General features: G+C 45.0%; 1 protein-coding gene across 2 annotated transcripts in view; it reads right to left on the reverse strand.

The window, feature by feature from the left end:
- Positions 1–26462, reverse strand: part of LOC134618049 (nuclear receptor coactivator 3-like) — a 65176-nt gene that overhangs the window by 2879 nt on the left and 35835 nt on the right. The window contains exons 2-22 of one of the 2 annotated variants that reach the window (XM_063463241.1): positions 25238–25324; positions 15209–15316; positions 14225–14385; positions 12247–12347; positions 11975–12149; positions 9338–9520; positions 8710–8796; positions 8423–8563; positions 7984–8131; positions 7162–7658; positions 5949–7069; positions 5693–5825; positions 4407–4565; positions 3931–4164; positions 3518–3623; positions 3247–3418; positions 2622–2948; positions 2127–2225; positions 1250–1502; positions 921–1098; positions 608–800 (exon numbers count right to left, since the gene is read on the reverse strand). In XM_063463241.1, coding sequence (XP_063319311.1) covers positions 608–800; positions 921–1098; positions 1250–1502; positions 2127–2225; positions 2622–2948; positions 3247–3418; positions 3518–3623; positions 3931–4164; positions 4407–4565; positions 5693–5825; positions 5949–7069; positions 7162–7658; positions 7984–8131; positions 8423–8563; positions 8710–8796; positions 9338–9520; positions 11975–12149; positions 12247–12347; positions 14225–14385; positions 15209–15297 — 4557 coding nt within the window. In that variant the 5' untranslated portion in view covers positions 15298–15316; positions 25238–25324. The remainder of the gene's footprint in view (positions 1–607; positions 801–920; positions 1099–1249; positions 1503–2126; positions 2226–2621; positions 2949–3246; positions 3419–3517; positions 3624–3930; positions 4165–4406; positions 4566–5692; positions 5826–5948; positions 7070–7161; positions 7659–7983; positions 8132–8422; positions 8564–8709; positions 8797–9337; positions 9521–11974; positions 12150–12246; positions 12348–14224; positions 14386–15208; positions 15317–25237; positions 25325–26462) is intronic. The other variant, XM_063463242.1, reaches the window with a different exon arrangement.

Below are 26462 nucleotides of genomic sequence, written 5' to 3' on the forward strand. Positions count from 1 at the left end.
TGTCCTAAACAATACTGACATACTTATATATAGTCATTGGTGTCTGTCATTTAAAGTGGACGTTTATTAATTTCTGCCCTGTTGAAATTGTGAATAATGAATAAATAAAAGGTAATTCTGAACTGTGACTCTTACAGAGCAAAGGTATTCTAAGACTTGACAATATAATGTTTTTCTAGTATATGACATACAAAGAGGACAAAGAGGACCGTCACACCTTTTCATATAAAGTGCAAAGGACTCTGGGATTTATTTGTGTTACAGAGACAAGAAGGTGGAGGCATGCATCTTAATCAAGTTAGCTTAGCTGAAGAAACCTGCACAAAGATAAGATTTTGGGCTCAGTTTGCTTCTCAGGTCTTCTACTTGGATCTTCAAAGAAACTGTAGCAGTCAGTCAGATCTGCAGGTACTTATAAGAGTTTGAGAACCATAAGTGACGACATTAATGTTTTTATAACTTTAAAATAAGCTTAGAGTTTAATGATGTCCCTGTGTTGTAAAAACTATGTATACTATGAATAAAAGAGGACTTCTTTAGTCAGCAGTTAATAAGCCTTTAACACATGTGAGCCTGTTCTTTAGCTTCTCACACCCTCTGAACATACCTGATCAGGCCCCATCGGCATTCGTCCCATCACCATTGGGTTCATACCCATTTGCCCCATGTGACCTCCTCCTCCACTAGGCGGCATGCCCCCGTTCATCATCATGCCTCCATACTGCCCTGGATTCCCCTGCTGGCCAAACTGCTGTTGCCCTGGAGGTCCCTGCTGCGCAAACTGTTGCTGAGGGTACGAACTGGTGACAGGAAGGGAGAAGAGTTAAAATGTTCCTCTTCAACAAGAGAAGAACAGAAACTATGCCCATCCCTCTCCCCTCCTCCTAACAGCGAGATGCAGGGGAGTAAATGTGTCGTACCTGTTGCGACCCATGCCTGCCTGTGACCAGCCTTTCATATCAGCACCCTGGTACATGGGGCCACCCTGTGGGTGCTGTTGCATCATGGGATTTTGAGGCCCCAGGCGGCCAGGCATCATGGCATTAGGAGGACTTCCACCTGAGGGGCCAAAAGAGGGGTCTCCTTGCTGGCCCATCCCTGTGGGGAAATCATCAAGCTTCAACTTCAACTTCTCTCCACTATTGCTTAGGTAGCAGTAATGTTCAAGGCACAGTTAATAAATACAGTACCAGCACTCACCACCAGGGAGCAGCAGTATTCTGCCTAGAAAGCAGTTAATTAGACTCACCATAGTTGCCACCATAGCCAAACTGCTGGGGGCCCGGCTGGCCCATGGTTGGCCCTCCCATAGGGTTGTCCATACTGCCAGGAGCTGTGACGTTGGGAGGAGGGCTGAATCCTCCGGCAGCTGCAGCAGCTGCTGCCGCTGCCTGCTGTTGCTGTTGCTGCTGCATCAGCATCATCATGCGCTGCCTCCTCATCTGCATGGTGACCATCTCCCTGCTTCGTTGAGCCATCATCTGAGCGTTCAAGAAGCTCGGCTAGAGAAAATAAATAGATAATCACATATCCAGAGGAGAACGGTCACGTGACCATCCTCCTGCTGTAGTCATATTTAGACCTTTCTGAAAATATGTGATGAAGAATGTGTTAAAACTGGTGGGTAAAATGGACACGGTGTAATATTTATCGTAAATTTTACTCAACTAAAACAGTCAATTACACTCTTAAAGATGTTCTTAAAGATGTAGCACTTGAAAACTGCAACAATGCTTCAAGGCAGACTGAAAATAATAGACTGGGTCTAAAATTGCTGCAACTCATCAGAGGTCACTGTAATACTTTTTTTCAACCCCAAATTAGGGCTGAAAGTCTGCACGCGGCTAAATTAACAAAATTTGTGTCAATGGTTAAGAAGAAAAAGATGCAAAAAGGGTGATTTATTATAACACAGTGCCACATTTAAAAAACTGTGCACACACAAAAGGTCTGAGCTTGCACACAGTAACTCTGCAGCTACTGCGTCAGCCGTTATATCTATTTGCTTGGTACATAAACACCTTTATGTGTGTTTGTTTAGTCATTAATAAAAGTATGACAGGTAACTGCAGTCACATTAAAATCATTTACACTTAGATGTAACCAAACGGGCTTTTGACATCTACCTGTCCTCCCATGCCAGGTTGCATGCCGGGCCTCATGCCAGGGTTGCCTCCTGGGTTCTCCATTTTCAAGGCCATGCCCTGCCGTGTCTGATTCATGAACTTCAGGAAAAAATGAAAATTCAGGATGAGACGAGAAAGCAAATATTAACACAGAGATCCAACACAGAGAGACAGACTCTAATATTTACATCTATGGCCAACTTTTGGTTACCAGTTAACCTAACAAGCATGTCTTTGGCCTGCAGGGGGAAGCTGCAAGAGCGAGGAAGCTCCAAATTTCAAAATGGACAAAACTATCCACAGCAAATATAGGTTTCCAATTTTCCAAGGTAAGACCACCACTGACTTTATTTGCATAATGGTACACTTGCTTTTGTCGTTCTAATTTAAACATACTGCATATCCTGTTTGTATCACAAAAACTACAATACTGGGACAACTCTGACCCAAGTTAATTTGCCTGTAAAACAAATCATGATGGTCCTGTGCTCACACCTGTTGTCCCTGCAGTCTCTGTTGCAGCTGGAGCCTCATTGGCTTGTTTGCACTCATCATCCTGGGTCGCATCATGTTGGCACGAGGGTGGCCCATGCCCACCATTCCACCCATAGCGGGGAAACTGCCGCCTTGGCCCATTTGTGAGAGCATGGGCCCAAATCCCCCCTGCTGGGCCTGACCCTGCATAGGGTTCCCTCCATAGCCAGGCTGCATCGGCATAGTAGGAGGTCCGGGATAGCCCTGCCCATAGAGAGGCTTCTGGTCCACTACCATGGATGGATCCTGCCCTGGAAAAGGTTCTAGCTGCTGCTCTGCTCCCTGTGTCTGGAGGAGATAGGACAAGAGGACATAAAGAGAAGTCTGTCAAACTTCCAATTGGTTTCCAATTGGTTTGCTCTGTAATTATCTTTTTCTAAGTGCACAGACTGATCCCTCTGGGCTCATCTGTTACCTTTCAGTGAGGGAACAGATTGAACAGGGTGAGTCACGACTGAAATATCAAATGCAAAGATGAATGCTACACTCACATGCAAGCAATGATATTTTTCTCATTTTACATCACATATTGAGAGGTCTGGAAGAGCAGAGGGGTGAACATGTTGTCCTTTTATTGTTTTCTAACCTGGCTGACGAGGTCTGGGATGCCCAGAGCTCTGTCTATCTCCTCCAAAGCGATGCCATCTGTATTGTTCAGCAGGGAGTCTAGCTGGTCCAAAAGCGCCCGTTCATCGCTCTGACCCTCACTTGTGGTGGGAGGCACCAGAAGATCATCTAAGGTGTTGCCAAACTGCCGCCTGCAACAAATGCAGAGAAAGAGAAACTCAGCACAAGGTTCAGGATAAAACATAAGAACATAAAAATTCAATGGAGACCCAGAGAGGTGTTGCACTGACCTGTTTCCCTCCATGCCCATCATTGTGTCCGGCCAGGAGGGCGACTGGTTTGGTTGGCCCTGCTGGCTGAAGGGGCTCATACCCATGCCCATATCAGCAGAACCTCCTAAACCAGCAAGACATGGGTATAGTTATATAGCCAGTCAGCTGCTTAAGTGCTACTTTTAAATATAAGTTTCTAGCAGGAAACATTCACATTCCCCCAAGAAATGTAATTACTTTACTTTTCATCTCACACTATCATTCAAACAGAAAGTTATATAAACTATGAATATACATTATAGATAGTGAACACAGTATAAATGTACCCGCCAATCTCCTTGGCTCGTATTTCTAAAATTTCACCCTTCTGTCTGTTCTTGTAAACATTTCCCTACCGCCATCGGCGCCCTGGCCCCATATGACAGACGTACCCATATCCATGAGCTGTTGCTGCAGCATCGACCTTGTGGCTGGCACGCTGTTGGAGCGGCTGACCATGGGCCCTGACATTACGCCCTTGCCGTTGTTGTTGTACTCCATGCCCGGGCGCATCATGGGTGGATATCCTGCTGAGCCCACAGGACTGGCACTGGTGCGGGGCATGCCCCACTCACCTGAACTACCCATGGGGGATCTCTGAGGACCCATCCCTCTATTCATTGGTCCTGGCAACACATAAACACCACATGTGTGTGTGTCAGTATCATCAAAGCTGTTACACAGAGCAGTTTAGGCCAGTCTTAGTCCTCAATATTATCAATTTAAATTGTGATACAGTCAAGGGCAGAAACTGGCGAACACATACCAAAAAAACCAAAAACAAAACAAAACTGAGAGGCAGAGAAAGAGTGAGAGGAAATGTGCGGCGTAAATAAATTCTGAGCTCCATAAACACATAAACACACACCCATGTTTCCTGGGTAGCTGTCTGGGCTGCCCATCATGTTTTCCTGCTTGACAAGCATGGGGCGTCTGCCTGCTCCTCCAGGCCCACCAGGAGGCTTTGCATCCATGGACATGGCCCTCTGGAAGGGCACCCGGGGTCCTGAACCCATACCTGGACTCCCTGTACAAGCAGCATAAATAGAAACGGAATCCCTTTGTGATTTCGGTGCTTTATAAAAATGCAAATGTATGACATGAGAAAAAAACAGCTCCTATAATAACATATTTGTCTTGAAAAGTATTGATATCCCATTGTTGCACGAGCTTTCTTTTTATGGATTCATAAATGAATAAATGAGAAAATAATGAAAATAAAGAAAAACCCAACAGAAAATCAAATAGAATCGGATGACTAAAATTAAGCTATTTTCCCCCTGCTCCGTTACTCACAGCAGGCTGCCACAGCGGGTAGCTCCACATATTTGATTTGACTGCTGCTTTCAGTTTTTATGCCAGATGCCCTTCCCGACGCAACCCCAAAGGGATTTGTGTCGCCTCCTGGGATCAAACCGGGGATCCTCTGCAAATGTATAAACCACTACACTATGGAGCCACTAACCCGATCACTAAAAAAATACAGGGAATTAATAAAATAATGCAGCTAATATTGAAAGTATTAAAAATTAAACAGGCTCCAGTCGCCCGCAACCTGAAACTGGACAAGCGGTTGAGAACACGGGCGGATGTTTTACTCTTTCTTCTTTTTAAAGGCAACTTTTGTAACACTTTGTGCACTTTCCCACAGATTTAGACTCACTCACATTTTATTAATCGTCATTTATTCAGCTAGCGAGGATATACAAGCTTTTTTTCACAGGATTCAAAAACAGCAGCTACGACATATAAAACATTTTAACAGCTTATTAAAATCAGATGTTGCGTGTGAATACAAATCTCTAAATGGTCGAAACTAAATTCCACAGAGAGAGATTATAGTGTTCGCTTCAATTTTGTATTTTTTGGCTTTGAAACTGAAGTTGTACTCTTTGCCACTGTTTTGTCAAAGGATCAGTGTTGCAACATGCAAAATGCTGCAAAGGAGGAGCCCTCTTCAGTATAGCTGAAGAGAAGTGTTTGAGAAACAGCCACACAGACGTTAAGAGTTCAAGAAAACTCTGAATGACAGCATGAGATGCTCAGATGCTATTTCAGTAGCATTTTATCCTGATATCATCACATATGATATTATAACGCCTGCTCTGCGTGTAACTGTCACTTCTCATAAGCTTTGATCCATAAACCACTCACCCTGCAGGCTGTCGTCAAGGCAACCCGGGGGTTTGCTTCCTGTGTCGTTGGCCCCTCCACCTCCAGCCTGATCGGGGTAAAAGTCAGAGCTTGAACTCCTCAGATCTCCCAGGATAGATTCCAGGTTGTGCAACTAAAAAAAAACATATAAAATAAAAATAGTTACCCAATAAGTCAACAAGACAAGATCAAACATTAATCTTCATAGAAAGCTAAATGTCAGGTCACGACAATAGCACAGTACAGTCAATCTTACATCATCAGGTGGTTCTGACTTGATCTTGCTCTCGGGATGTTCAGGTACAGGGCCGGGCACAGATCCGGGGATACTCCGTGGTGGGCCGCCAGCAGCCCCCGCAGGTCCCTTCCCATCTAGCTCTTCGAGTTTGGGCTTAACATCCACTGGCTCTTTGGAATCATCCTTGTTGAGGAGATAATGGAGGAGGGCATGGGTCTTCTCCTTCTTGGGGCTATGCTGCTCCTGTTTGGGATCTGTGATCAACCCAGGGCCCGACCCGGCCCCTGAGCCTCCTGTTCCAACCTCAGCGCCCTCCTGCCCCCCGAGGGACACCTTGCCTGTAGCCTCGGCTGTGATCTTAGCCACTTCATCTGGCGTATTGCCGTTCTGCAGCAGCTTGTGGAGGATCTTGTGCTTCTCTTGCAGCGAGCCAGTATAGTGGGCTGACGACATTGATGCTGACACGCCCCCTGGTCCTGTCGCTTGGCCTGAATTTCCACTGGCCGAAGAGGATGAGGTAACCCCGGTGGATGAGGGGCTAGTCATGCCTCCCGTCGTATCCTTACTGTCTGAGCCCGCAGGAGTGTTACTGCTGGTCGGAGGGGGCGGTACAGGGGGCCCCGTTGGCCCACTGCCACCTATTCCCAGCTCCTCTGTAGGAGATGTCAGCAACTGCAGCAGCTTCTTATGTCCCTTACTGTCTGGCACCCTGCGAGGTGGTTCGGAGTTAGCCGCTCCTGCTTCATTGCTTCCGTCTCCAGACTCTTTAGTCGCTGTTGCTGCCTGGCTATCTGGTCGGTCTCCAGAACTCTCAGCCTGAGGATGCTGATGATGGTGGTGATGGTGCATGGGGTGGTGATGGTCGCTGGGTCCAGGTGCTAAGCCCCCCGCTGGGCTTTTGGAGCCATCCTGACCTGGTTTGGCTGCCTGACTGGGCTGAGAAGAAGAGGAGGAGGAGTGGATGCTGGGAGAGCTGTCTGGTTTGTGGGCCGGAGAAGGAGAGGTTAGGGTAGAGGGGAGTGAGCTCCCTACTCCTTCACTGATGGCTTGTAGGGCATTTAGGGAGCTGCTGGAGAAGGTGGTGGTGCTGCCCCCACTTCCACCATTACTGCCAATGCCACTCATAGGAGAGTGCAACCCTGGAACAGAAAGAGGAGTCACACATTAATGGGATTCAATAATGAATTCAGTAAATTTAAAAAAATATGCTGAACACTTGACGCTGACAGACCTCCAGGTGAGAACTGGTTGGAGCCCATTTTTGGGCTTCCCCGGTTCCGAGGTGACATCAGGAGACCCTGCTGAGGAACGCCCATTCTCGGGCTCCCCGAGGGACTGTTCATGCCACTGAGGCCAAAGGCGCCACTGCTCTGAAACGGGGGCTGCTGTTGGTGCTGCGGCATGCCTTGGCCTGGGTGATTCATAGGACCCATCTGATTCATGTGCCCCATCTGATTCATCTGCATCATGCGGTTACCCATGCCTCCTCCTCCACTTCCTCCTCCACCATTTCCTCCATACATCGAGCCGCCGCCCATCGGACCCATGTGACCCATGTGGCCCTGCTCATTCATGCCGAAGCCCCTGTTCATGCCCCCCATACCCCCCATACCCATTCCGCCACCGGTGTTCATTTGGGCATTCGGGTTGGGGCCTCCCATGCCCTGCTGTCGCATCGTGTTTGGCATCATGCTTCCACCCGGTGCTGAGCGGTAACCATTCGGCTCCCTGTGTGGAAGTAGAATAAAAACTAGCACAAGCTTTGAAAAAAAGCACATACCTTGAAAGTGCACTGTCTCCCACAATAACCTCTCAGACTGTAGACTTGAGATAAATGCATATAAATTCTCGCTCCTCTGCGGATTCTTTTCACTGTTCACAGGATGTCGGTGTATATAAAAGCTACTTCAGCTCCCACTTGAGCTATTTATGTGGCATGAATACCTTGGCTGCCTTGCATAGACATGCTTGAAGTGCTCCTTTTTGTCAGTACAATAAATGAAACGCACTTTGCCGAGTATGAATGCAGTGTGTGTATTTTCAGTTTTCTGACCTCTGTAGTAGGTGCGTGGAGATGAAGCCTTGCGGCTCGTTGCTCATAGGGTGACGGTACAGCTTACTCTTGGTCTGGGCTGTGACTGGAGTGCCGTCAGAGAGGGAGAAGCGGTACAAGGGCGTCTCTGCGTGACCCTGCAGAAAGGCTGCACAGACAGATAGAGTAAGATGCCCTAAGTGACAACACAGGTCATCAATCACTTCCTATATGATGAAACAGTCTGTTCATGAGATCAGTACTGAGATGGTAATGCAGGAGGTGTTTGTGTTTAAATAAGTAAGAGTCTTCTTACTAAAAAGATAAAGAAACTAAAAACAAAGCTACAACCAAGATAAATAAATATACAGTTAATTAAATAAAGCCTTTGCCAGCTGATATTTTTAATGTGGATTTCACTGAGATGAATTCACTAAGTCCTTATACGTGCGTTACCCACCCTCATGATAGTGGCGTTTGTGTGACCAGGGCTGCCCATCGCTGTGCTGAAGGAACATCTGAATGCAACGCCTCAACAAATCCTCCCAGCCCGGACGCATCGACGCTCGCAGGGAGTTCTGGTCGATCTGAATCAGTTTACCTGCCAAGCAGGACAGAAGGAGGGCACGTGGAGGGAGGAAGCAAGAAGACGCAAGAAGAAAGAGTCAAACCTGTTCGTGGGTAAAGAAAGACCATCGCGGCCTGTTTGAGCTTCTGTGTTTGTTTAGTGAGTACGCAGCTCCTCACCTGAGAGTTCATGCCTGGTGTTAAAACTCTCCGTCCTCTCCATGGCTGTCACTCGACGGGCCACGCAGATCATACATGACTGAAGGTCTGCAGGCGAAAGGAGATCAGCCTTGACGATACTTCATATTCACTCTGTGCGTTTGAGGCTTATTATTCAGTTAAAAGTAAATACTTAGGAACAGATTGATTTAAAACAGTTTTAAACAGAAAGCACTTTTAATAATTAAAAGATGTGGAGAAAACCAGGAAAACTCAGATGAGCTGTAATTATGCACTCAAGACATTATTGACCAACAAAGTATTGGTATTTAATATTAATTTTCACCTTTTACTGTTTTATTTATGTTCTGTATTATTCATTTACTTATATCTGATTTTCTACTTTCTTTTAAAGATCCCGTTACAAAAACACAAAATAAGGGATAAGATGTGTGTTCACCACATTAAACACATGTGTCACTGAAAAATATATGAATAGACTGTAAATGTGCATGTGAGCCTCTAAATTTGTGAGGTTTCTAAAAAACATTGGATGTTGAGCTCATTCTGTGCACGGACAAAAGACAAAAACTAAGAAAAGCACATTTCTGTGTAGAGACACTATTGTGAATATACTGGCTCCTCCTACCTTCGCCCTCCTCGATCATGGCCTTGGGTTGGGTAAGAGCAAAACATTGCATGGTCTCGTAGCGTGGCCCTCCAGGCCCCTCCTCCATGGGGCCGTGGGCATGGCCAAATTTGACCAGCATCCGGCAAGTAAAGGTGTGACTCTTCTGTCGGGCTGCCTCGCTTCCCCACGACACCCCATTTACTAAAAAAAGGAACACAAACAAAAAGGCGTTTACTCTTGGGAGTAAAATGGAATGAGCCTGACGCTCGTGGGACTGAAAACCACACACAGCTATGAATGGATTGCCTGTCATCAAATATCACAAACAGCTCACACCCTATCCTGCCACAGATCCACACAGACACACAAAGGACGACAAAGGAAGCAAAAAAAATAAATAAAAAATGGCACTGCAACATGTATTGTCCTTCTTTAATTGAGAAGCAGAAGCTCCCGCTGCTGTTCGGATCCCTGGCTAAATGGACCATGGGATTAATCTAGCCAAGGTGTCGATTTCCAATATCTCTCCCTCCCAGTCTGCTCTGCAGTGGGCAGAGGCCAGGGACACTCAGCCATCTATCCTCATTTAGACCCTGACTTCTCATCACGGCATGCACACACACATTTAGAAGGGGTCACCTTCACAGGGAGATGAAGAAAGAAAGAGGCACAGGGAAAGGAAACTTCAGAGAGAGATCCGACTGTTCGCCAGGGTCTGAGTGAAGCCTTATCGGGGCCTTGAGCTGGCCGGAGGTTTCTGTCTGGTAGGTGTGCGGAGGATACAAGAGAGGACCCGGGAGAGCGAGACATGTCGGGGAGGTAAGCATGGCAGTGGTGGGGAGGGGCTGTGTGGTAGTGAGAGGTGATTTAACAAGGCCTTGGGTTTCTCTCTGAAAAGAAAAAAAAAAAAAAAAAAACAGAAAGAAAGAAACACCAGCACAGTCGCCGGGGCTGACGCCTCCCCTCAGACGCAATTAGCCAACAGCGAGGGAGGACAGAGGGGTCAAAAGCACACCGGCTAACAATGAAAGCTCACTTCATGTTCTGTGGACGAGCGTGTGTGTCTGTTTTTGTTGGTGTATGTGTGCTTCTTGGGTGCTTGTGTGGTGTGTGTGTGTGTATTTAACTGTAGCTGGCACGGTCAGCGGTCATCCCGCAGGAATGTGCAGCGAGAGCGCATTTCATTCACGGCTTCTAAAGATAATGAAGGGGCAGAGCAGCAGAGCGAGACACAATGAGGGGTGGGAGAGCAGAAAGGGAAGCCGGTTGAGAAACAGACAACCACAATATTCGTCTTAGTAGGCAGCCATATTAAGTATGAATGAGGCTGAGAAAGAGCGAGTTGAGGGAGGCACCAGGGACGCTGAGAGGAAAAGTAGATAAAGATGAGTGTTAAAAGATAAAGAGAGCAAGTGAATAAAGGAGCGTGCAGGGGAAGAGGCTGAATAAGTGGGAGAACGTGTCAGTGACATGTCGGAGCCGCCGCCACCACCGCTGCTCCGAGGTTGCTGCTGCTTAGTTAATCGAGTAGCAGGTTCAGTCGAGCACACATATCCATAATTAATCAGCTTTATAAATAGTTCTCCACGCACATGCTCACATACGCTCGCGCACACACACACGGCACCCTGACGAGTGGATTACTGACACAGACGTGTGAAAATACACAATAAGCAGTCGGAGAAAGCAACATTTACTCGAGTACTGCGCTTAACTCTTTCCTGTTTAGCCATTTCTTGGAGACACGCTCTCAAACGTGATGATGTGACGCTTTGAGTTTATTTTTTAATCATTTTGAGCCACCGAGTCTGAAAGCGCCACTTATCGTAAGGATCACTTCTTATCATTTTTAGAATTTTTTTAGATAACAACACCAAAATAACCAGGAGATGAATTCATAACAGGAGCAATCATCATTTGCACTCCGGTATTAAAGAATTAGCCTCACCTCATCCAACTACACAACAATAAAATGATACTTAGCCCTAACAGAGGGTACTTACATTACTCTGATTGTACACAAATACTAAAAGTAGAAAGATTTCCCATACTTCGAATGGAGTATTTTTAGGGTGTGGTGGTACTACTTTTAGCTGAGTATAAGTTTTGAGTGCTTGCTCCACAACTGACAATAAGACACACATACGTACATGCAAACACAGTGAATTAAGTACAGGAAAGTGAGGAGGTGCATTATTCAGCAGTACGTAGTTTCCAGATGGCTGCCATGGGATCTGAATAGAGCTCGGGCCTGTTTTACACTGTCTGGACCACTGAGTGTGACTGACAGCCGCGCTACGCTCTGCCTGCTTAGCACCGAGTGGGTGGGTGCTCCTGTGCACATGTATGTTTTGTCAGGTGTGTGTGTGTGTATGCGTGCATGTGTTTCTGAATTGCTCCTATGCACATGAACACGCTTCCCAGGAGCTCCTCATTATAACAGGAGATGGAGTAAAGACCGGAGGTGCATGAATAAATAACTTTGAGAGTTTACGTTGACGTGTGCGGAGAGTTGTTGTAACCTCTCAAAGTTAGTTTTATACCTCAGCACTGTGGAAGATGTCAAGCAGGGTTTGCTTTTGAGCAGATGTGCAGTTTTGCCATGTGTGTGTGTGTATTGACACGTGTAGGCTTGTGTTTGTGAGTGTTCCTCACTGTTGGTCTTGGGCAGGTTCTTGTGAAACTCCTCCCTGTCGTCCTCGTGAAGAATGTTGTACACGCTGGTGTTGATGAGCTCCTCCTGTTTGTACTGCAGGTACTGCGTCACGTTGTCCGACACGAACACGATGCTGCCCTCCCGGTTTACCACGAACAGGAAGCCATCCAGAGCCTGGAGCAGAGCGGTCGGAAGTTACCAACGGCCAGGTGGCCAATCGTAAGCATTGATAAAAAGCACGTGATTGACAGGGGAGGAGAGCTGGGCTCACCTGCAGCAGAAGTGGACCCAGGTGGTCCTTGTCGATGACCCCCTGACCAGTTGAGGACACGTCTGACTTTTGAACGTCGTCATCGTTGGATGAAGCTTTACCTGGAGGAGAGGAAATGAATCACAACAATAAATAAATAAATCGATGACATCACACACAGTCAGTTCAAGCCCAGCTGTTTTCAAAGAAGAAAAAAAAGAGCAAAGGAGAAACAAGGTGAGAGCTATGTTACCTGAGAAGAAAAAACAGCCAGTCCTTCACTACCCAATCTGCATCAGCAGGGGGCAGCGTTTCTCAAGTTTCACTTTTCTTTTTTTTTTTTAAATTTAAAAATACAGGTGAGGAGGGAGACGGATAGAGGCAGGTTTCTCTGAGGAGCCCGTCAGGAGGAGAGGAGGGCTGGGTGCATGTGGAGCAGGTAGCTGCCGTCCTCATGCTTTATATTCAGTGTCAGACTGTGAGGGACTGGCTGGTAGGCTGGGGCTGAGAGAGAGAGCGAGCGGGAGAGAGCTAGAGAGGATCTGGAAGCTGTAATGGTGCAGGGGTAGGAGCTAAGACACCTGAATTAATGGAGGTGCTGAGGCTGAGAGCGGGAAACACAGATGGAGAGAAAGATGGAGATGGGGAGGTCCGGGGCTGAGACAGAGGGATGTGGATGGGAAAAATGGATTGTGTTGGCTTGTTGTATTAATGCAGAGCTCGGTCTGAGAAAGAGGCGGGGGCTGCTTGGCTACAGGAATCATTCTATCTGATTAGCTCCCAAGGGGCACTGATACCCACACAAAGGAAAAAAAAAAAAGCCACTGCTGCCTGCAGCCGGGCGCTGCGAAGTTAGGAAGAGAAGGACGAAAAGAAATGGGGGAAAGGAAGAGGAGAGAGAATGAGATAGAAAGAGAGAGGCTGCGCTCTATCAGTTCATTCAATATCTTAAGATGCTGGGAGCAAACCTGAAGATGCTGCAACTCATTGTGCTGCAATACAGATGAGACATGAGGAGGGAAGAAAAAAAAAAAAAAGCAGGAGAGCAGAAGTGAAGGAAAAGCAGAGAATCTTACATCCAAGTGAGATGAGAAAACGGGAATGATTGATGGAGAAAAGAGCAAAATGAAGACTGGCAGTAAGACCAACTGAAAGTGAGAAGAGGAGAAGAGGAACAGGTAGAAAGCGAGAGACGAGTCTAAACACCCGTGTCATTTCTGTCTTCACTTCCTGTAACTATGGCAACCTGTCAGCAGCCAGTCAGGGCCAGCTGTAGCCTCTTCCCCTTCCTGTCGAGGTGGCAGACACTGACTGAGCCGAGCAGAAACAAGAAGGAACAAAATTTCACCACCGGCTCTTCCCCCTGATCTCCCTGAAGTTCACCTTGGAAGGAAAAATTGATCCTGACACACGTCCGATTCCAGGAGTTAAAATCTGTCAGTCTGTGCACTGATGGTGCCTCTGCAAGGCAAACGCTTCAGCCTGCAGCTTTCTAGATGGTTTGCTGCAGAAATGACCGCCGCACCACGGAGATGAAACTATGACAACTATGACAAGAGCAGATGTAACTGAACTAATAATTTGGCAGTTCAGCAGAACGGATGGGCATGTGATTACCTGCAAACGTCCAATTAAACAGCCCCTGGCAAGGCCAGCACACAGCTGTGCATGGCAATATTACACATACACACACACACACACTCGGGAATGACAGGTTCACAAAGCATTGCCAGTGTTTCCTCCCAAACATAAACAGTCAGGGCTGTGAAATTTGTGGGAGATGAATGACTGATCTGTCCTTGCACCTGGGTTCAGAAAAGGCACACGTGAGCATGTGCGTGCGTACATGCTAACCCTGCAGCTGTCCATACCGCCTCTATAGCACCATAACACCTTTCCCAGTGTTTCCTACAGACACTTCCTCACAGTCTACCTAACTTTCAGGGCACCTGTCCATTTACTGCCCCTCAGCAGCCTTCAGATCACCGTGCCCACTCACCCTGCTCTTTGATCTGGCGGATCTGGCGCACCGTCTCTTTGAGGATGGCACATTTGTCTGGTTTGACGTTGAAGCTGTCGATGTCGCTTAGGTTGGCGGAGATCAGCTCCGCCAGTTCCTCTATGTATTTGCTCTCCTGCTCCCGCCGCTTCCTCTCACACCTGCAGGGGGGCAATAAACAAAGATTAAAGCTAAACTACAGCGATGCACTTTTCTCAAAGTGTGATCAAAGTGCTGTTTCTATGTCAGAAAACAATGCAGAGTGGCTGCGAGGTAGATGGCAAGCAGTTTATTTGTGAGACCGATGTCTTCTTTGTGCCGCAAAAAATGTCTAGTTGAAATGTCAGCAGTGGTTGTATTGAAGGTTGAGAACAATGGCTATCTTACGAGTTAGTCATTTGCTGATACGGCTAACTGGACAGTACTTTCTTTTTTTAAAAAAAGCTTGCAGTACGGTCACCTTTCCTGGCAAGACTTAGAAGAGTAGATCAATACCACTTCTAGTATTTTTGGATCATATTTGCCTTTATTTTTCAGCTGCAGTGGAGACAGAGACAGAAAATGTGGAGAAAGATCATCAAACGTAGGGTGAAAGGCCAGTGGAAATAAGCATCAATAACACAAAATCGAGTCTACACACATTTACGTGGCAATGGTCAATTTAATGTGTTTGTCCTGATGAAGATCTAACTGGAATAAAAACACTTATGACTAAAACAAAGTCAGTACGCAGGCACTTTTTATTTCTTACGTTCCAACCAGGTGAAAATGGCTTTACCTTCTAATTTTCCGAACGTAAAGTACAAAGAGGAAATAAAAGAATTTTTCCAATCAAAACTACTACATTTTTTTTGCAGGGTTTCACTGTTACTCATCACGGCAGACATCGACATAATAGCTGTACAGCCAGAGCTCAAGAAGACACTGACCCAGTAGCCCACTTTCCTGCATTTCCCCTCTTGTTTGCTGATCCCACACACTCACCCCATACCAGGCGTGTCACAAGTGGAGAGCTTGCGTTTCCGGTTTTCCGAGCTCAGAGGCTCCATGGAGTTTTCCCCCAGCCCGCTCATCGTGAACACATATCAGCACCTGATAGAAAAGGAGCATAAAAAACACACACACACAGAGGTGTAAATAAAACTTTAATGCATTGAGTGAAGTGATTACACAGTCCCCTCTTAGCCTTTTAGCTCTCATTATAAAGGTAATTGTGAAGGCAGGAAGGCATGGCAAGCATCCTTTTGAACTCAGCAAAAATAATAAAGGCAGGTTGTAAATGAATAAAGTGCAAAACAGTACACAAGCAGGGTAAAATATGCTTATATCATGCAAATTGTATTCTCCTTGCAGAGACTGACAAACATAAACATGTCTCGTCGGCCGCCTCCTCCTCCTCCTCTTCTTATTTGGAGAATATGAGCATAAGCGTGTGTGTGTGTGTGTGTGTGTGTGTGACTGTGCATGTATGAGTTCATCAGCTCGCATGGAGTATCCACGCGGGCATGCACACACATACACACAAAGACACAGGATTAGCAGTGTCTCTGATGATAAGCCACGCAACACAACTAACCCCGTTAGACAGCCGTCTGTCTCCCATAATGCATCACATTTCGTCTCCAGGAAGTGAGCTGATAAAGGTTGCGGGGATGAGAGGCAGATGGGCCGAAAAGAAGGAGGAGGAGGAGGAGGAAGAGAAGGGAATAGAGGGAAGGAAAGGAAGAAATGAGGAAGGGAGGGAGAAGCCGGTGCAGTGAAGTGAGCTCTGATTGGTCATTTTCTTTGCCACAGTGACAGCAGCTGACACTGGGGAAAGGTAGAAGGGAGGGAGGGGAAAGGAGGATAGAGGGAGGGAAGAGAGGAAAGTAAATGAAGGGGAGAGAGAGCACAAATATAGTGGGAGACAGAGGAATTGCAGAGGAAGAAAAAAAAATACCAAGGATGGGGGGGGGAATCAGAGCAAAAAGAGGTGGCGGCAGTAGGAGGGAGCGAGCTGAGAGAAAGAGAGATAAAGGCATGTCAAAGAAAGACAGGAGGGAAGGGGAACAGGTGAAAGGAGGAGGATTCAGTAACATTCAGACAGTCTGGAGTGTGTTTTGAATGCATGTGTGGCACACAGAGTGGGCTGAAAACCGCCTGTACCCCTCTTAACCTTCACAGCCAGAGCAGCTTTTTCATTCCATTGATTACATGGTTATCCTCTGACCAGAGCACTGCCTCTCCTGCATAGAAAATCAGGCCAGCGGCAGGGGAGAGACGCCGGCCTGTTATTTAATCATCATGCGCCATGATCTCTGGTGGGATCGGAGCAAAAGCATCTGATTGTGTTGCCTTTTTATTTTTCGGTTTCAGGACAGAGAAGGTCCCAGTCTTCAGTCGTGTGAACTTGGCTTGCGAGAAAGAGAACACACCTTCCTACTGAGACAGAATCAATATGAGGACTGCTTTCACGCATGTCTGCAAGACCAGGTGAAACACAAGTGTATTCTCTTGCAAGACAACAACTGGGAATACTCTCCTAAAAGCATGAGATGCTCTGAAATCTCACAGATACTCTTGCTCAATCCTTCCCTCTTTCAAATTTCTCTTTTAATCTCTCCCTCGAGTCCCTCCCGTCTAACTGACTGACTGTCTGCCTTAGTGCCTTTGTCTGCTTGCCTACCTCTTCTTGCCTATCCTACGATCTGCCTCCCTGCGTGCCCGTCTACCTGCCTCCCCGTCTGCTGCTCTTCGTTAGACAAAACCCCCGCTTGCTGTTGTCTGATGAAACCTACCACGAGGGAGATGAGGAGCAGGAGAAGCTAAAAGCAGCGAGAGGGGGAAGTACAAAGTAAGGAGGTTTCAGAACTCAAAGAGCCAAGACAAAGTGTTCGGGTGAAACTCCGTCTTTGCTCCTACACCAACCAAACCCGCCCGTCCGCCTGCCTGACTGCCAGCCTATTGATGGAGTTCTCAAAGGGGGAGTTGCTCTAATTGCAGAGTGAATGAGGCAGCCCCAGAGAATAGTTGATTAGGAGGCTGCTGAATGCCCCAGGGAAATGGGTCACCTCCAGCCTGGCGCGGGCCGCCCGCTTTTCCAGTGCGGGGAGAAAGTCAATTACACGCCACAGGCAGTGTGGGGCCTGGTGGCAGAGAGGCAGCGGGGCTGCGGTGGGTACAATACAGCAGCAGGAGGCAGTGGGAATGAGCCACGTAAAGAAGGAAATGGAAGAGGGTGATGGCGTTATTGAGGGCAGCAAGAGGGAATGGAGAGATGGGCATGAAGATGGCAATTTGAAGGAGACGGAGGGATACTGGAGATGTGAAAGGGAGTGTACAGAGCAAAAAAGCATACTGCAAACTAGCATCCCTGCACCTGGGTTAATGTGCAGTTTGAATGAGAGTATTAGAGAAACTGGAACAAAAACTGTGGAAATTATGGGGATATTGTTTTGGAAAATGAAAGAAATTTTGGCAGCAAAAACCCAAAACACACAGTTGCAAAGCACATTTGTTAGTAAAACTTACATATGTTCAAAAAACTAACAATAGTCAAATCATCCATACTAGAATCTTATAATCTTATCTTAAGAAGACACGATTGAGTCGGTCGAGCTGTGGCAGAAAACAGCACTGGTCATTTACACTCACAGTGAGTGTACAATAACCACATTTTACAAATCCACTGCTTCATGCATGCAGGCAATTATTTAAAGCCCGATTCGCAGTCACAGAAATGCATTTAAATGCAATCTCCCCCCAAAAACTAAAAGAAACCAAAAGAAATTGGTTAAAAAGTTGGTTTGAAAAGGAAAGGAAACCGCAACAGAGGTTACGACTAGGATAAAGAAGTTAGGAAAAAAGTAGAGACAGAATCACAACGAACAGCAGGTGTCAACAGTTGGTTTTACTCCAATGTTATAAGTTCCGACTCCTCGGCAGTAGGTGCTAACACTGTCTTTTTGACACTGCCTCCAGGTGACAGTGCACAGATACAACATGTAGACAGGGGCATGCAAAGCTCAGCGTACGGACTACCCAACACAAAATCATGCTGGGATCTTTGTTCCTAATCCAGGTGTGACTTTTGTCCTACAATACTACAATGCGCTCATGTTAGAGGTGTTAAGAGACTGGCATACTCCTTTAGAAATTTTTGTAGGATAGCTTCAGAAAGTCCCCACCAATTTCCGGTATCATCAATGAGAATTTATGTAACAGAAGATCTGACACTTTACACCCACTTTGTCCAGCCACTGTCCAACTGTGCAGAAAAAAAAGCAGTCAACATCTTTCTTCTGCCTCAAGCCCCATTTTTCTCCATTTCTTATTTTCACTTGTGAATCTCACTCTATAAATCGACTGCCTTTAAAGCTGCTGTTTATGTGTGGTAGCCGTTGCTCTCTGATGTGACTGGACAGCATACTGTACATTTCTTTTCTAACCGTACATCTGCTGTTTAGCCCCCTAAAGCCTGAATCATGAGCAAATTCATAAAGAATTCAAATTTTTGAAAGTGGAGTGTTTATTGAGCTTTTTGGTGTGTCTAAAAAAGAAATTAAGTATCAGTTTGTATGTATAAGTTTTAATTTGTCCGGGATTTTTGTGTAATTTGCACCAGTGATCTAGAGGTCTCAAAAACTGAAATATTCTACGCTTGGAGTTACAGGGTTAGAGAAACCGTAACACACATGTATTCTTATATACCTCTAATGATGAGGTTAAAGGACACTGGGAAGTAAAATAAGAGCAGAAATCCAAATTTGCACCTACGTTAGACTTCATAACAAATTTGTATATTCTCTCTATGCCTGCAGAGAGGTTATGAAACAGCACTGGCTTTTCACTGACAAACAACAGCAATGAAAAACAAAATTAGCGCCCATCTGACTGGTCATGGGAAAGTCTCCTCGTTTGATGACAGGTGAAGGTTAGAGGACTCATGCAGGCAAGCAGCTCTGAACTTTGATATTAAGTTTGACCTGATACTCAACCCTGATCTTGAACTGAGTGATTCCAAGAGGCCATCACCTTCATGCTGACAGCTGACCCATATATAATTTGGGTCAATGGGCGAATGAGGCAGGAGGATCGTTCAGGTCAGCACTGCTGTGGTGTCACTTGGGGTGAAGCTAAACTTCTGAGGTCTGCTAAAGGACAGTAGCCTGCCAATGACCCTGGATCCCGGAGCCCAGTGGGAGCACGACTCACCAGGAACCACAAAGTTTATGGCTTTATGGCAAAACCAGAGGAAATGGCTCACCTCATAAAACAGAAAGCATACAGTCCTGTTGACTAGTGAGAGATCTAATTCACACACAACGTTGCTTTCAAAATATCCCCCTTAACTTTGGAAAAGACCTAAAGAACAGATTTTTCAGTCTTGGCAGGAAGAAAGAAATACATTATTCATTATGGAGAAAATACAGACACCGCACTGACTGATGGGTAAGCTACAATCAAAGCAGCATTGCTAGGCAACTGTCAAAATCCCACGATGAACACGTTCCTACTCATTCTCATGTGTTCTGAACACAAATTGACATTAATGAGAGTTTACTAGATTTTTTTTTAACGCAAGCCCTGCAGAAAAGAGAAAAAAAGATGGATGATGGACAAGAAACTCCACAGAGAAATGGAGTCGTTCTATTACGGTGATGGACCAAATACTAGGTGGAACAAATTTACTTCTGCAGTTTGTGGGCTTTATACATCCTTTAGAGCCACCTTTTGGGGTTCTTTGTTGTTGCTACTATTTTTATCTCTTGCACATATGATGTCAATGTCATAATCTTAGTTAGGATGGTAGGCAGAGACTGGATCAGAAGACAAACAAAAACCACGTACTGCTTTTGTCTCCTGGCTATAAAAGCAGACAGTAGAGGATTTACTAATGAACTGACACAAGATGTTCATGGTGCCCAGAGGGAGAATCAAGTCAGAGCATAAGGACAGGGCATTAATCTATTTCATGTGTCCTCACACTTTGTGGTTAAGAGGAGGGGTGGTGCCTGGAAGGAAGCTGCCTGATGTGATGGTGCTTTCTCACAAGCAGCCTCTATCAGGTAATGTATAGGCAAGTTCAGGGCTACGGTGAAGCACGGAAATGTGATTTCCCCGTGCTTTGTGTTGCTCCTAGACAATCATGACAATGTTGGTCTACATTGCAACTGACCAATCCTGTTGTCTCTGCATTCAGTTAGCATTAGCCAAGAAGTTAGCAAACAGTATTAAAAACTATCACAAGGAAACCAAAACAAGCAACCTTTTGGCAAACAGCAAATATTACCATTCCAATTTGTTCCAGAAGAGAGCTTTATATAAACAAAGACATTTATTATTTTGTCCTCTATATTTGAAAGCTATGACCTCACAAAACCATGATTGGTCAGTAGCAATATTGACCCAGGACTAACATTATTATTTTATTATGCAGAAACAATACCATCACAAGGATATCAGATACACCTACAGTGAACATGTGAAAAAAAAAAACCAAGACAAACTGCATATATAAATTTATAATAAATGACTTCTATGTTCAAATGACAACGTTTATATGGTGTGACACTCTTCCAGACTGTAAATATTCCTGAAGGCTTTAACATCATTATCATTATCATACAGCAAAATGACAGGTTTGGTTGGGGAAAAGTTATCATTCATTCATTCGTTCATAGATTAGCTGGCCACGATACGAATCTCTCATATGTACATCAAGTTTTGATTTGAGCTACGGAGATGATACTTTTAGTATTGTATTGTACTTGTAATATTGGCTATATGAATAATAAAAGCCAAACATGTTTTAAACTTTTGTCTAAACATTTTCATTAATCCAATGACAAAAAGCTCTGAGGTAAACAAATAAGACTGCAAAAGTAATGTAACTCGCCTTTAGATATGAACATTTCAAACTGCTATAACATTTACTTTGAAGACACACGTCTGAAAAGCACAGATTGTAGACAATTATTGAGCACAATCATGGTTTCCACAGATGAATCACCTTAATTTTTAAGACCCAATGGCAGCTGCGGCTCAGGGCTCAGGTTGTCTAATAATTGGACTGTCGTGCTTCCATCCCTGACTACCCTGATCTGCATGTGGAAATACTGAGCCTCTAATTGCCCTCCACGTAAGATACCAAGATACAGTTGTGGTCAGAGGTTTACACAGGCTTTTTCAAGGTCTGGAAGAAGACCCAGTTTTGTCAACCTCAGATGAAAGGGAACTGATTAAGATGTTCAGGAAGAACCCAAGAACCACCCAGCCTGAAGGGAGTTTTACGCTGCCATGGACTGAGAGGGTGCCGACCAAGAAAAAACTCCCTGCTCCAAAATCGACACCTACATGGGCAAGTCAAATGCCTTCTGGAGAGAAATCTTCACATGAGACAAAGATTGAGTTATTTGTCACAATCACAAGAAGTTTGGTGGACTAAAGGATAGGCTTTGCATGGTGGTGGTAGCATCACTGGTGTACTGCACAAAGTGAATGAAATGATGAAGAAGGAGGACTACCTCAAAATTCTTCAACCTTTCCTCAAATCAAAAGCTACAGTTGAAATTGGGATATAATTGAGTGTTCAAAGGGGACAATGATCCCAAACACACATCAAAGCTGGTTTTGGAATAGATAAAGCAAGCTAACATTAAACTTTTAGAATAGCCTTCCCGAAGTCCTGAATGTAAACCTGCAGAAAATTTGTGGACTACTCTTAAAAGCTGGATCTCCGCAAGGAACTCTACCAATTCTGCCAAGAAAGGCGATTCAGCCACAATCATGGCAGAAGCTTGTTGATGGTGACCAGCTTGCTCAGGGACATTTAACCTCCTAAGACCCGAACTCTTCCATTGCATGCATTTTTAATTTCTCTTTGATATTTGGGCTGATTGGGACCTGATGAATGTAAAAACAAACAATTACCAGATTTTTTTTTTTTTTTACCTAATTTTTGTTTCTAAGAAAAATGAGAGCCACAAATGAGGATATTAGTTTAAAATTTTGATAGAACATTAGCAGTATAATGTCCTCGTAAGTGGATATCAGGCCCTTGTAGAGCAAAATTGAGTATTTTGGTCTAAATAACCCAAAATGTGATGTCCACATATGTGGACGCCAGGTCCTAGGAGGTTAACCAACTATCAATGGAGGTGTATGCACATATTTGAATCTGCATGTGTACTTCAAAGAAACAGTTCAAAGAAATAATTAAAAGCCTAAAATCACAGTGACAGCCACGCCCATGATGATGACTGTATGCAAACTTCTGACCACAACTGTAGATGCACAGAATGAAGTGTTGTATGTATATGTGTGAATGTGGTGTAGTGTTCAAGTGCTTAAAGTGGTCAGTAAGACTAAATGGTATCTCATCCATCCATCCCTCAGTAACTACACTAACAAAACACTGCTCCCGCTCAGTCACATTTTTGGACTGCGCGAGTGTGTGTGTGTTCTTGCACTTTGGTGGAAACAATAAAATTATTTCCAATAAGATGAGCATCACTTCAATATTACTGATGAGTAACACTCGCTGACGCCAGATTAAAATGGATGAACAGCAGAGAAAAACTGAATTAGGTTTGGGAAAATAGCAAACAAAGTGGAGAGTCGACAGACCTCCCACAACACAATGAGTCACAGCAGTGGGGGGAAAAAAGGTGCAACAAACAAGAATGAGTCGGAAAGAGTTAGTGGGGGTAGGCGGCAAGCGAATGGGAAAAGATTAGCAACAGCAAATACAACCTCAATCTATCACCAATCTGTGTTGTACATCATCTGTAGACAGGCGGGATTATTCCCATCTAAACATCATAATAAACATCTTGGGTTTCCCCTGAGTGGATTCAGTCAACGTGCAGGCTCCATTAGAAACTTTTATTGTTTGCTGTGCACAAAAAGCCTCATGGTTAATCTAGAAACTAATTCATTTGTCATCTCTCAAATGAGATAACAGATCTGTGGCGCTGCCTGCTATCAAGCTTTCCTTGAGTTTGTTTGAACATCTCTCTTTCCATTTTTTCCTGATTGGAGGCGATAAGACCGTGGCGACAGGGCGGTCTAGCCAGAGTGCTTGTTGCTGGCGACAAAAGGGAGGAGCAGACAGGAAGGGACAGAGAAAAGGGAGAGAGAAGGTGACAGAGTTAGAGGGGCAGGCATGCTCAGCCTGGGTGATGCAAATAGCCCTGCTGTCGCCTCCCCCGCCTGCCAGTCTTTCATAATCTCTGTTGACAAAACAGAGGCACACGGCCCATGTCTGGCCATGTAAACTCACACCAGCAGCACGACAAGCTGCTTCAACTACTCACACAAGTTGCAAAGACTGTCTTCTGGTTTATCCTAATAATAAAAATGACCTGGTCCTTAACAGGTCCTTAAATGACACAGTTTTTGTTAAATAACTTACACTAAGACAAACTACTGAAGCATTCTGTGAAAAACTACATACACCTTTAAACCTGGATTATACTTGGTTGTGGACATGGACAACCGAGTACTCATGCCTGTTATACTTCCTTAAAGTTCCCTTGAAGTCCGCTCTCAGGTGCATACATAGTTGGTGCATTATAATGTAATTTCTCTACAAACAAGTCCTTGTAATCACAAGAAACAGAGCGGTATGCAGACTTTTGCGTGGACCCTCACGCTGACTAGGCGACGGCAAAATTTACATCACAGAGAGCCAAGTGGACTCCCGGATGCGTAAAGTATAAAACCTGCTTTCCTGGTTCCATAGGAATTAAGAGGGCAAGTCACAGAAAGGCTATCCACAAGTGGAAAGACAGCTGTCAATCATCTCTTGAGCGGAGGTACCCAAAATTTACAGATCTGTGTGTCTGATCAGGGGCAAGCAGATTCAGAGATACTATGATGATATCAAAGTAGGATATCAAAGGATTGATAAAGATAAATCAAAAAAGTCCAGCACCTCTGCTTAAGAAATGAGCAAATCATTCAATTAATCCTTTAAGTTCTAGTGTGTGTGTTACAAACAATTGTACCCACTTGCCTCAACCATGTAATAAAGTTGAACCTGTTTAATTAAAAAAATACACATGAAAATGAACCAAAATGGAGCCTCAGTCTAAAAGTACACTGCTGAATGTGTAATCGGGTTTAGATAATACCTTTGTAATTAAAGATCAAGTTTTTTATTTTTATTTTTCTATTGATTCAATGAGTTTTCTGCTCATCCAAAACCCTGAACAGCCCATCACCTGACATTTATGCAGAGAAATCAACAAAGCCTTCACCTTAACTCACTGTGGAAGATTCCTGGAAGTATCCTTGCCTCACCTCATCCTTATCCCTCCTATTTTCTTCTGCTTCAGACACAGTGTCTCCCCTCCTATGGCCTGGACTCTCCTTCCTCCCCTTTCTTACCAACCTCACTCCTCACACAATCACTGCTGCTATAAGTGCAACAGCAGCGAGTTTGCAAAATAACATGTGTGTGAGAATTCACGTGAACGAAAGAGAGAGTGTGGTTTGGTTAAGTGTGGGTACACTTATGTGTTTGCGAGTGTGTGTGTTGTCGTCACCTGCAGACAGGGGTAAAAGATTAATGCTCTCTTTCAGCCTCTGTGGCAGGTAGAGCACAAAGAATAATTTGATTTCTCCTCCTGTCTCCCTGCTGTCTTCCCACTCTTCATTTTCTCATCTGCCTGAAAATCGTTCGCAGCCCTCTTTGTTTCCCTTGTTGCTACCGCCACTACCGGTCTTTTTTCGTAAACTATTCCACCTTCCAAAATTCAACCACACACACACACACACGCACTAAAAAACAACAAAAAAAACCCCCACCTCCATAAAATATTTGCCTCAAAAACACACACACACACACACACACACACACACACACACACACACACACACACACACACACACACTTTTCTCTGCATTTCAGCGTTCAGGTCAGGAGGATGTTGCAAGAGTGTGGCAACAACAAGAAACTGTCTCTGACAAACCGTTCAACCTGAACCCAGCAGGCCGTTACCATGCCAACCGTGCGGGATGTTAGCCCACCTTTCGACGGCGCCAAGATGATGGACGATCAGGTCCCCCCTCCCCTCGCTTTGGGGGCGCGGTCCTATGTGGGCTGATCAATGGAGTCTGGAGAGAAAAGAAAAAAACAAACAAACACACACACACACACACACGCAAAAAAGTTTAACAATCATGCTCAACAGTGCATGTTCATTAGGGCAATATTAATGAATAACAAGCAGCATTATTAATCAGCAGCCTGAAGACACATGCACAGGAAGCACCATTAACGTCTTAATGAGGAGAAGAAACTGCGAGGGAGCCCAGCCTCGCTATGTGCTTTTGTCTTCATTACGGCTGCACACGTACAGAGCAAACACATCATGGCTCCTGTGCATTTGCATTAACACGCAGACCTCTCCCACAACCTGACCAAATACACACACACACGCACGCACGCACACACACACACACACACACAAAAAGGGATGTTGAGACACAAGTTTTACAGGAAGCCAAAGAGCTGAAACCTGAAAGTGAAGACAGCATGTGATCCACAATTCAGCCACCCGCGCTAAATACAAAAAGTTTTTAAAAAAAGAAGTAAAAGTGAAGTGCTTCCACATCTTTCCCTCTAAATGAATACTTCAGAAACACAACTGGATATAAACATCAAGCCTTTATTGGCAAATATCCACTGTGGCATAGGGACTTGGAGTAAGAGCACAAAAACAGACTATTAGGCTAAAATCACTGCGCTAATCCCAAAAGCACATAATAGGCTAATTTGTGTCCATTTAGATCCTGATAAGAAACACTGTGTGTGTGTGTCTGTGTGTGTTCTTTGGCCATGAGTTGTTGTAGTAGCTCAAGTGTTCAGCGTCTGAACAATCCAAGAAGAGTATCCCGTAGGGGTAAACAGTGCGTAACCATGGGGAACGCTGGGCGTTTCCATGACACCCTGTCATCGGTGAAGCACACCACAAGGGTGGCTCATGTTCTTCTGTCCCTGTACCTCAGCGGATGTGTGCGTCTGTGTGTGTGAGAGACAGAAAGTAGGTTTACTTTCATTTTTATTAAATGAATGATGAGAGCGTCATGTCGGAGTCTCTGAGTTCAGTTTGAGTGCGTCTGTGTGATTCTATTGTTAATCTCACGTCTACCAGGCTTTAACTGTTATTTTACCGTTTTTGCCTGCTGTTCTTCTTCCTATAAAACAAATGCAAAAAATGTAATGTATGGTTTATTGCAAGTGTTTCAGTCT

Source organism: Pelmatolapia mariae, linkage group LG20 (genome assembly GCF_036321145.2).
Source record: "Pelmatolapia mariae isolate MD_Pm_ZW linkage group LG20, Pm_UMD_F_2, whole genome shotgun sequence".
NCBI lineage: Eukaryota > Metazoa > Chordata > Actinopteri > Cichliformes > Cichlidae > Pelmatolapia > Pelmatolapia mariae.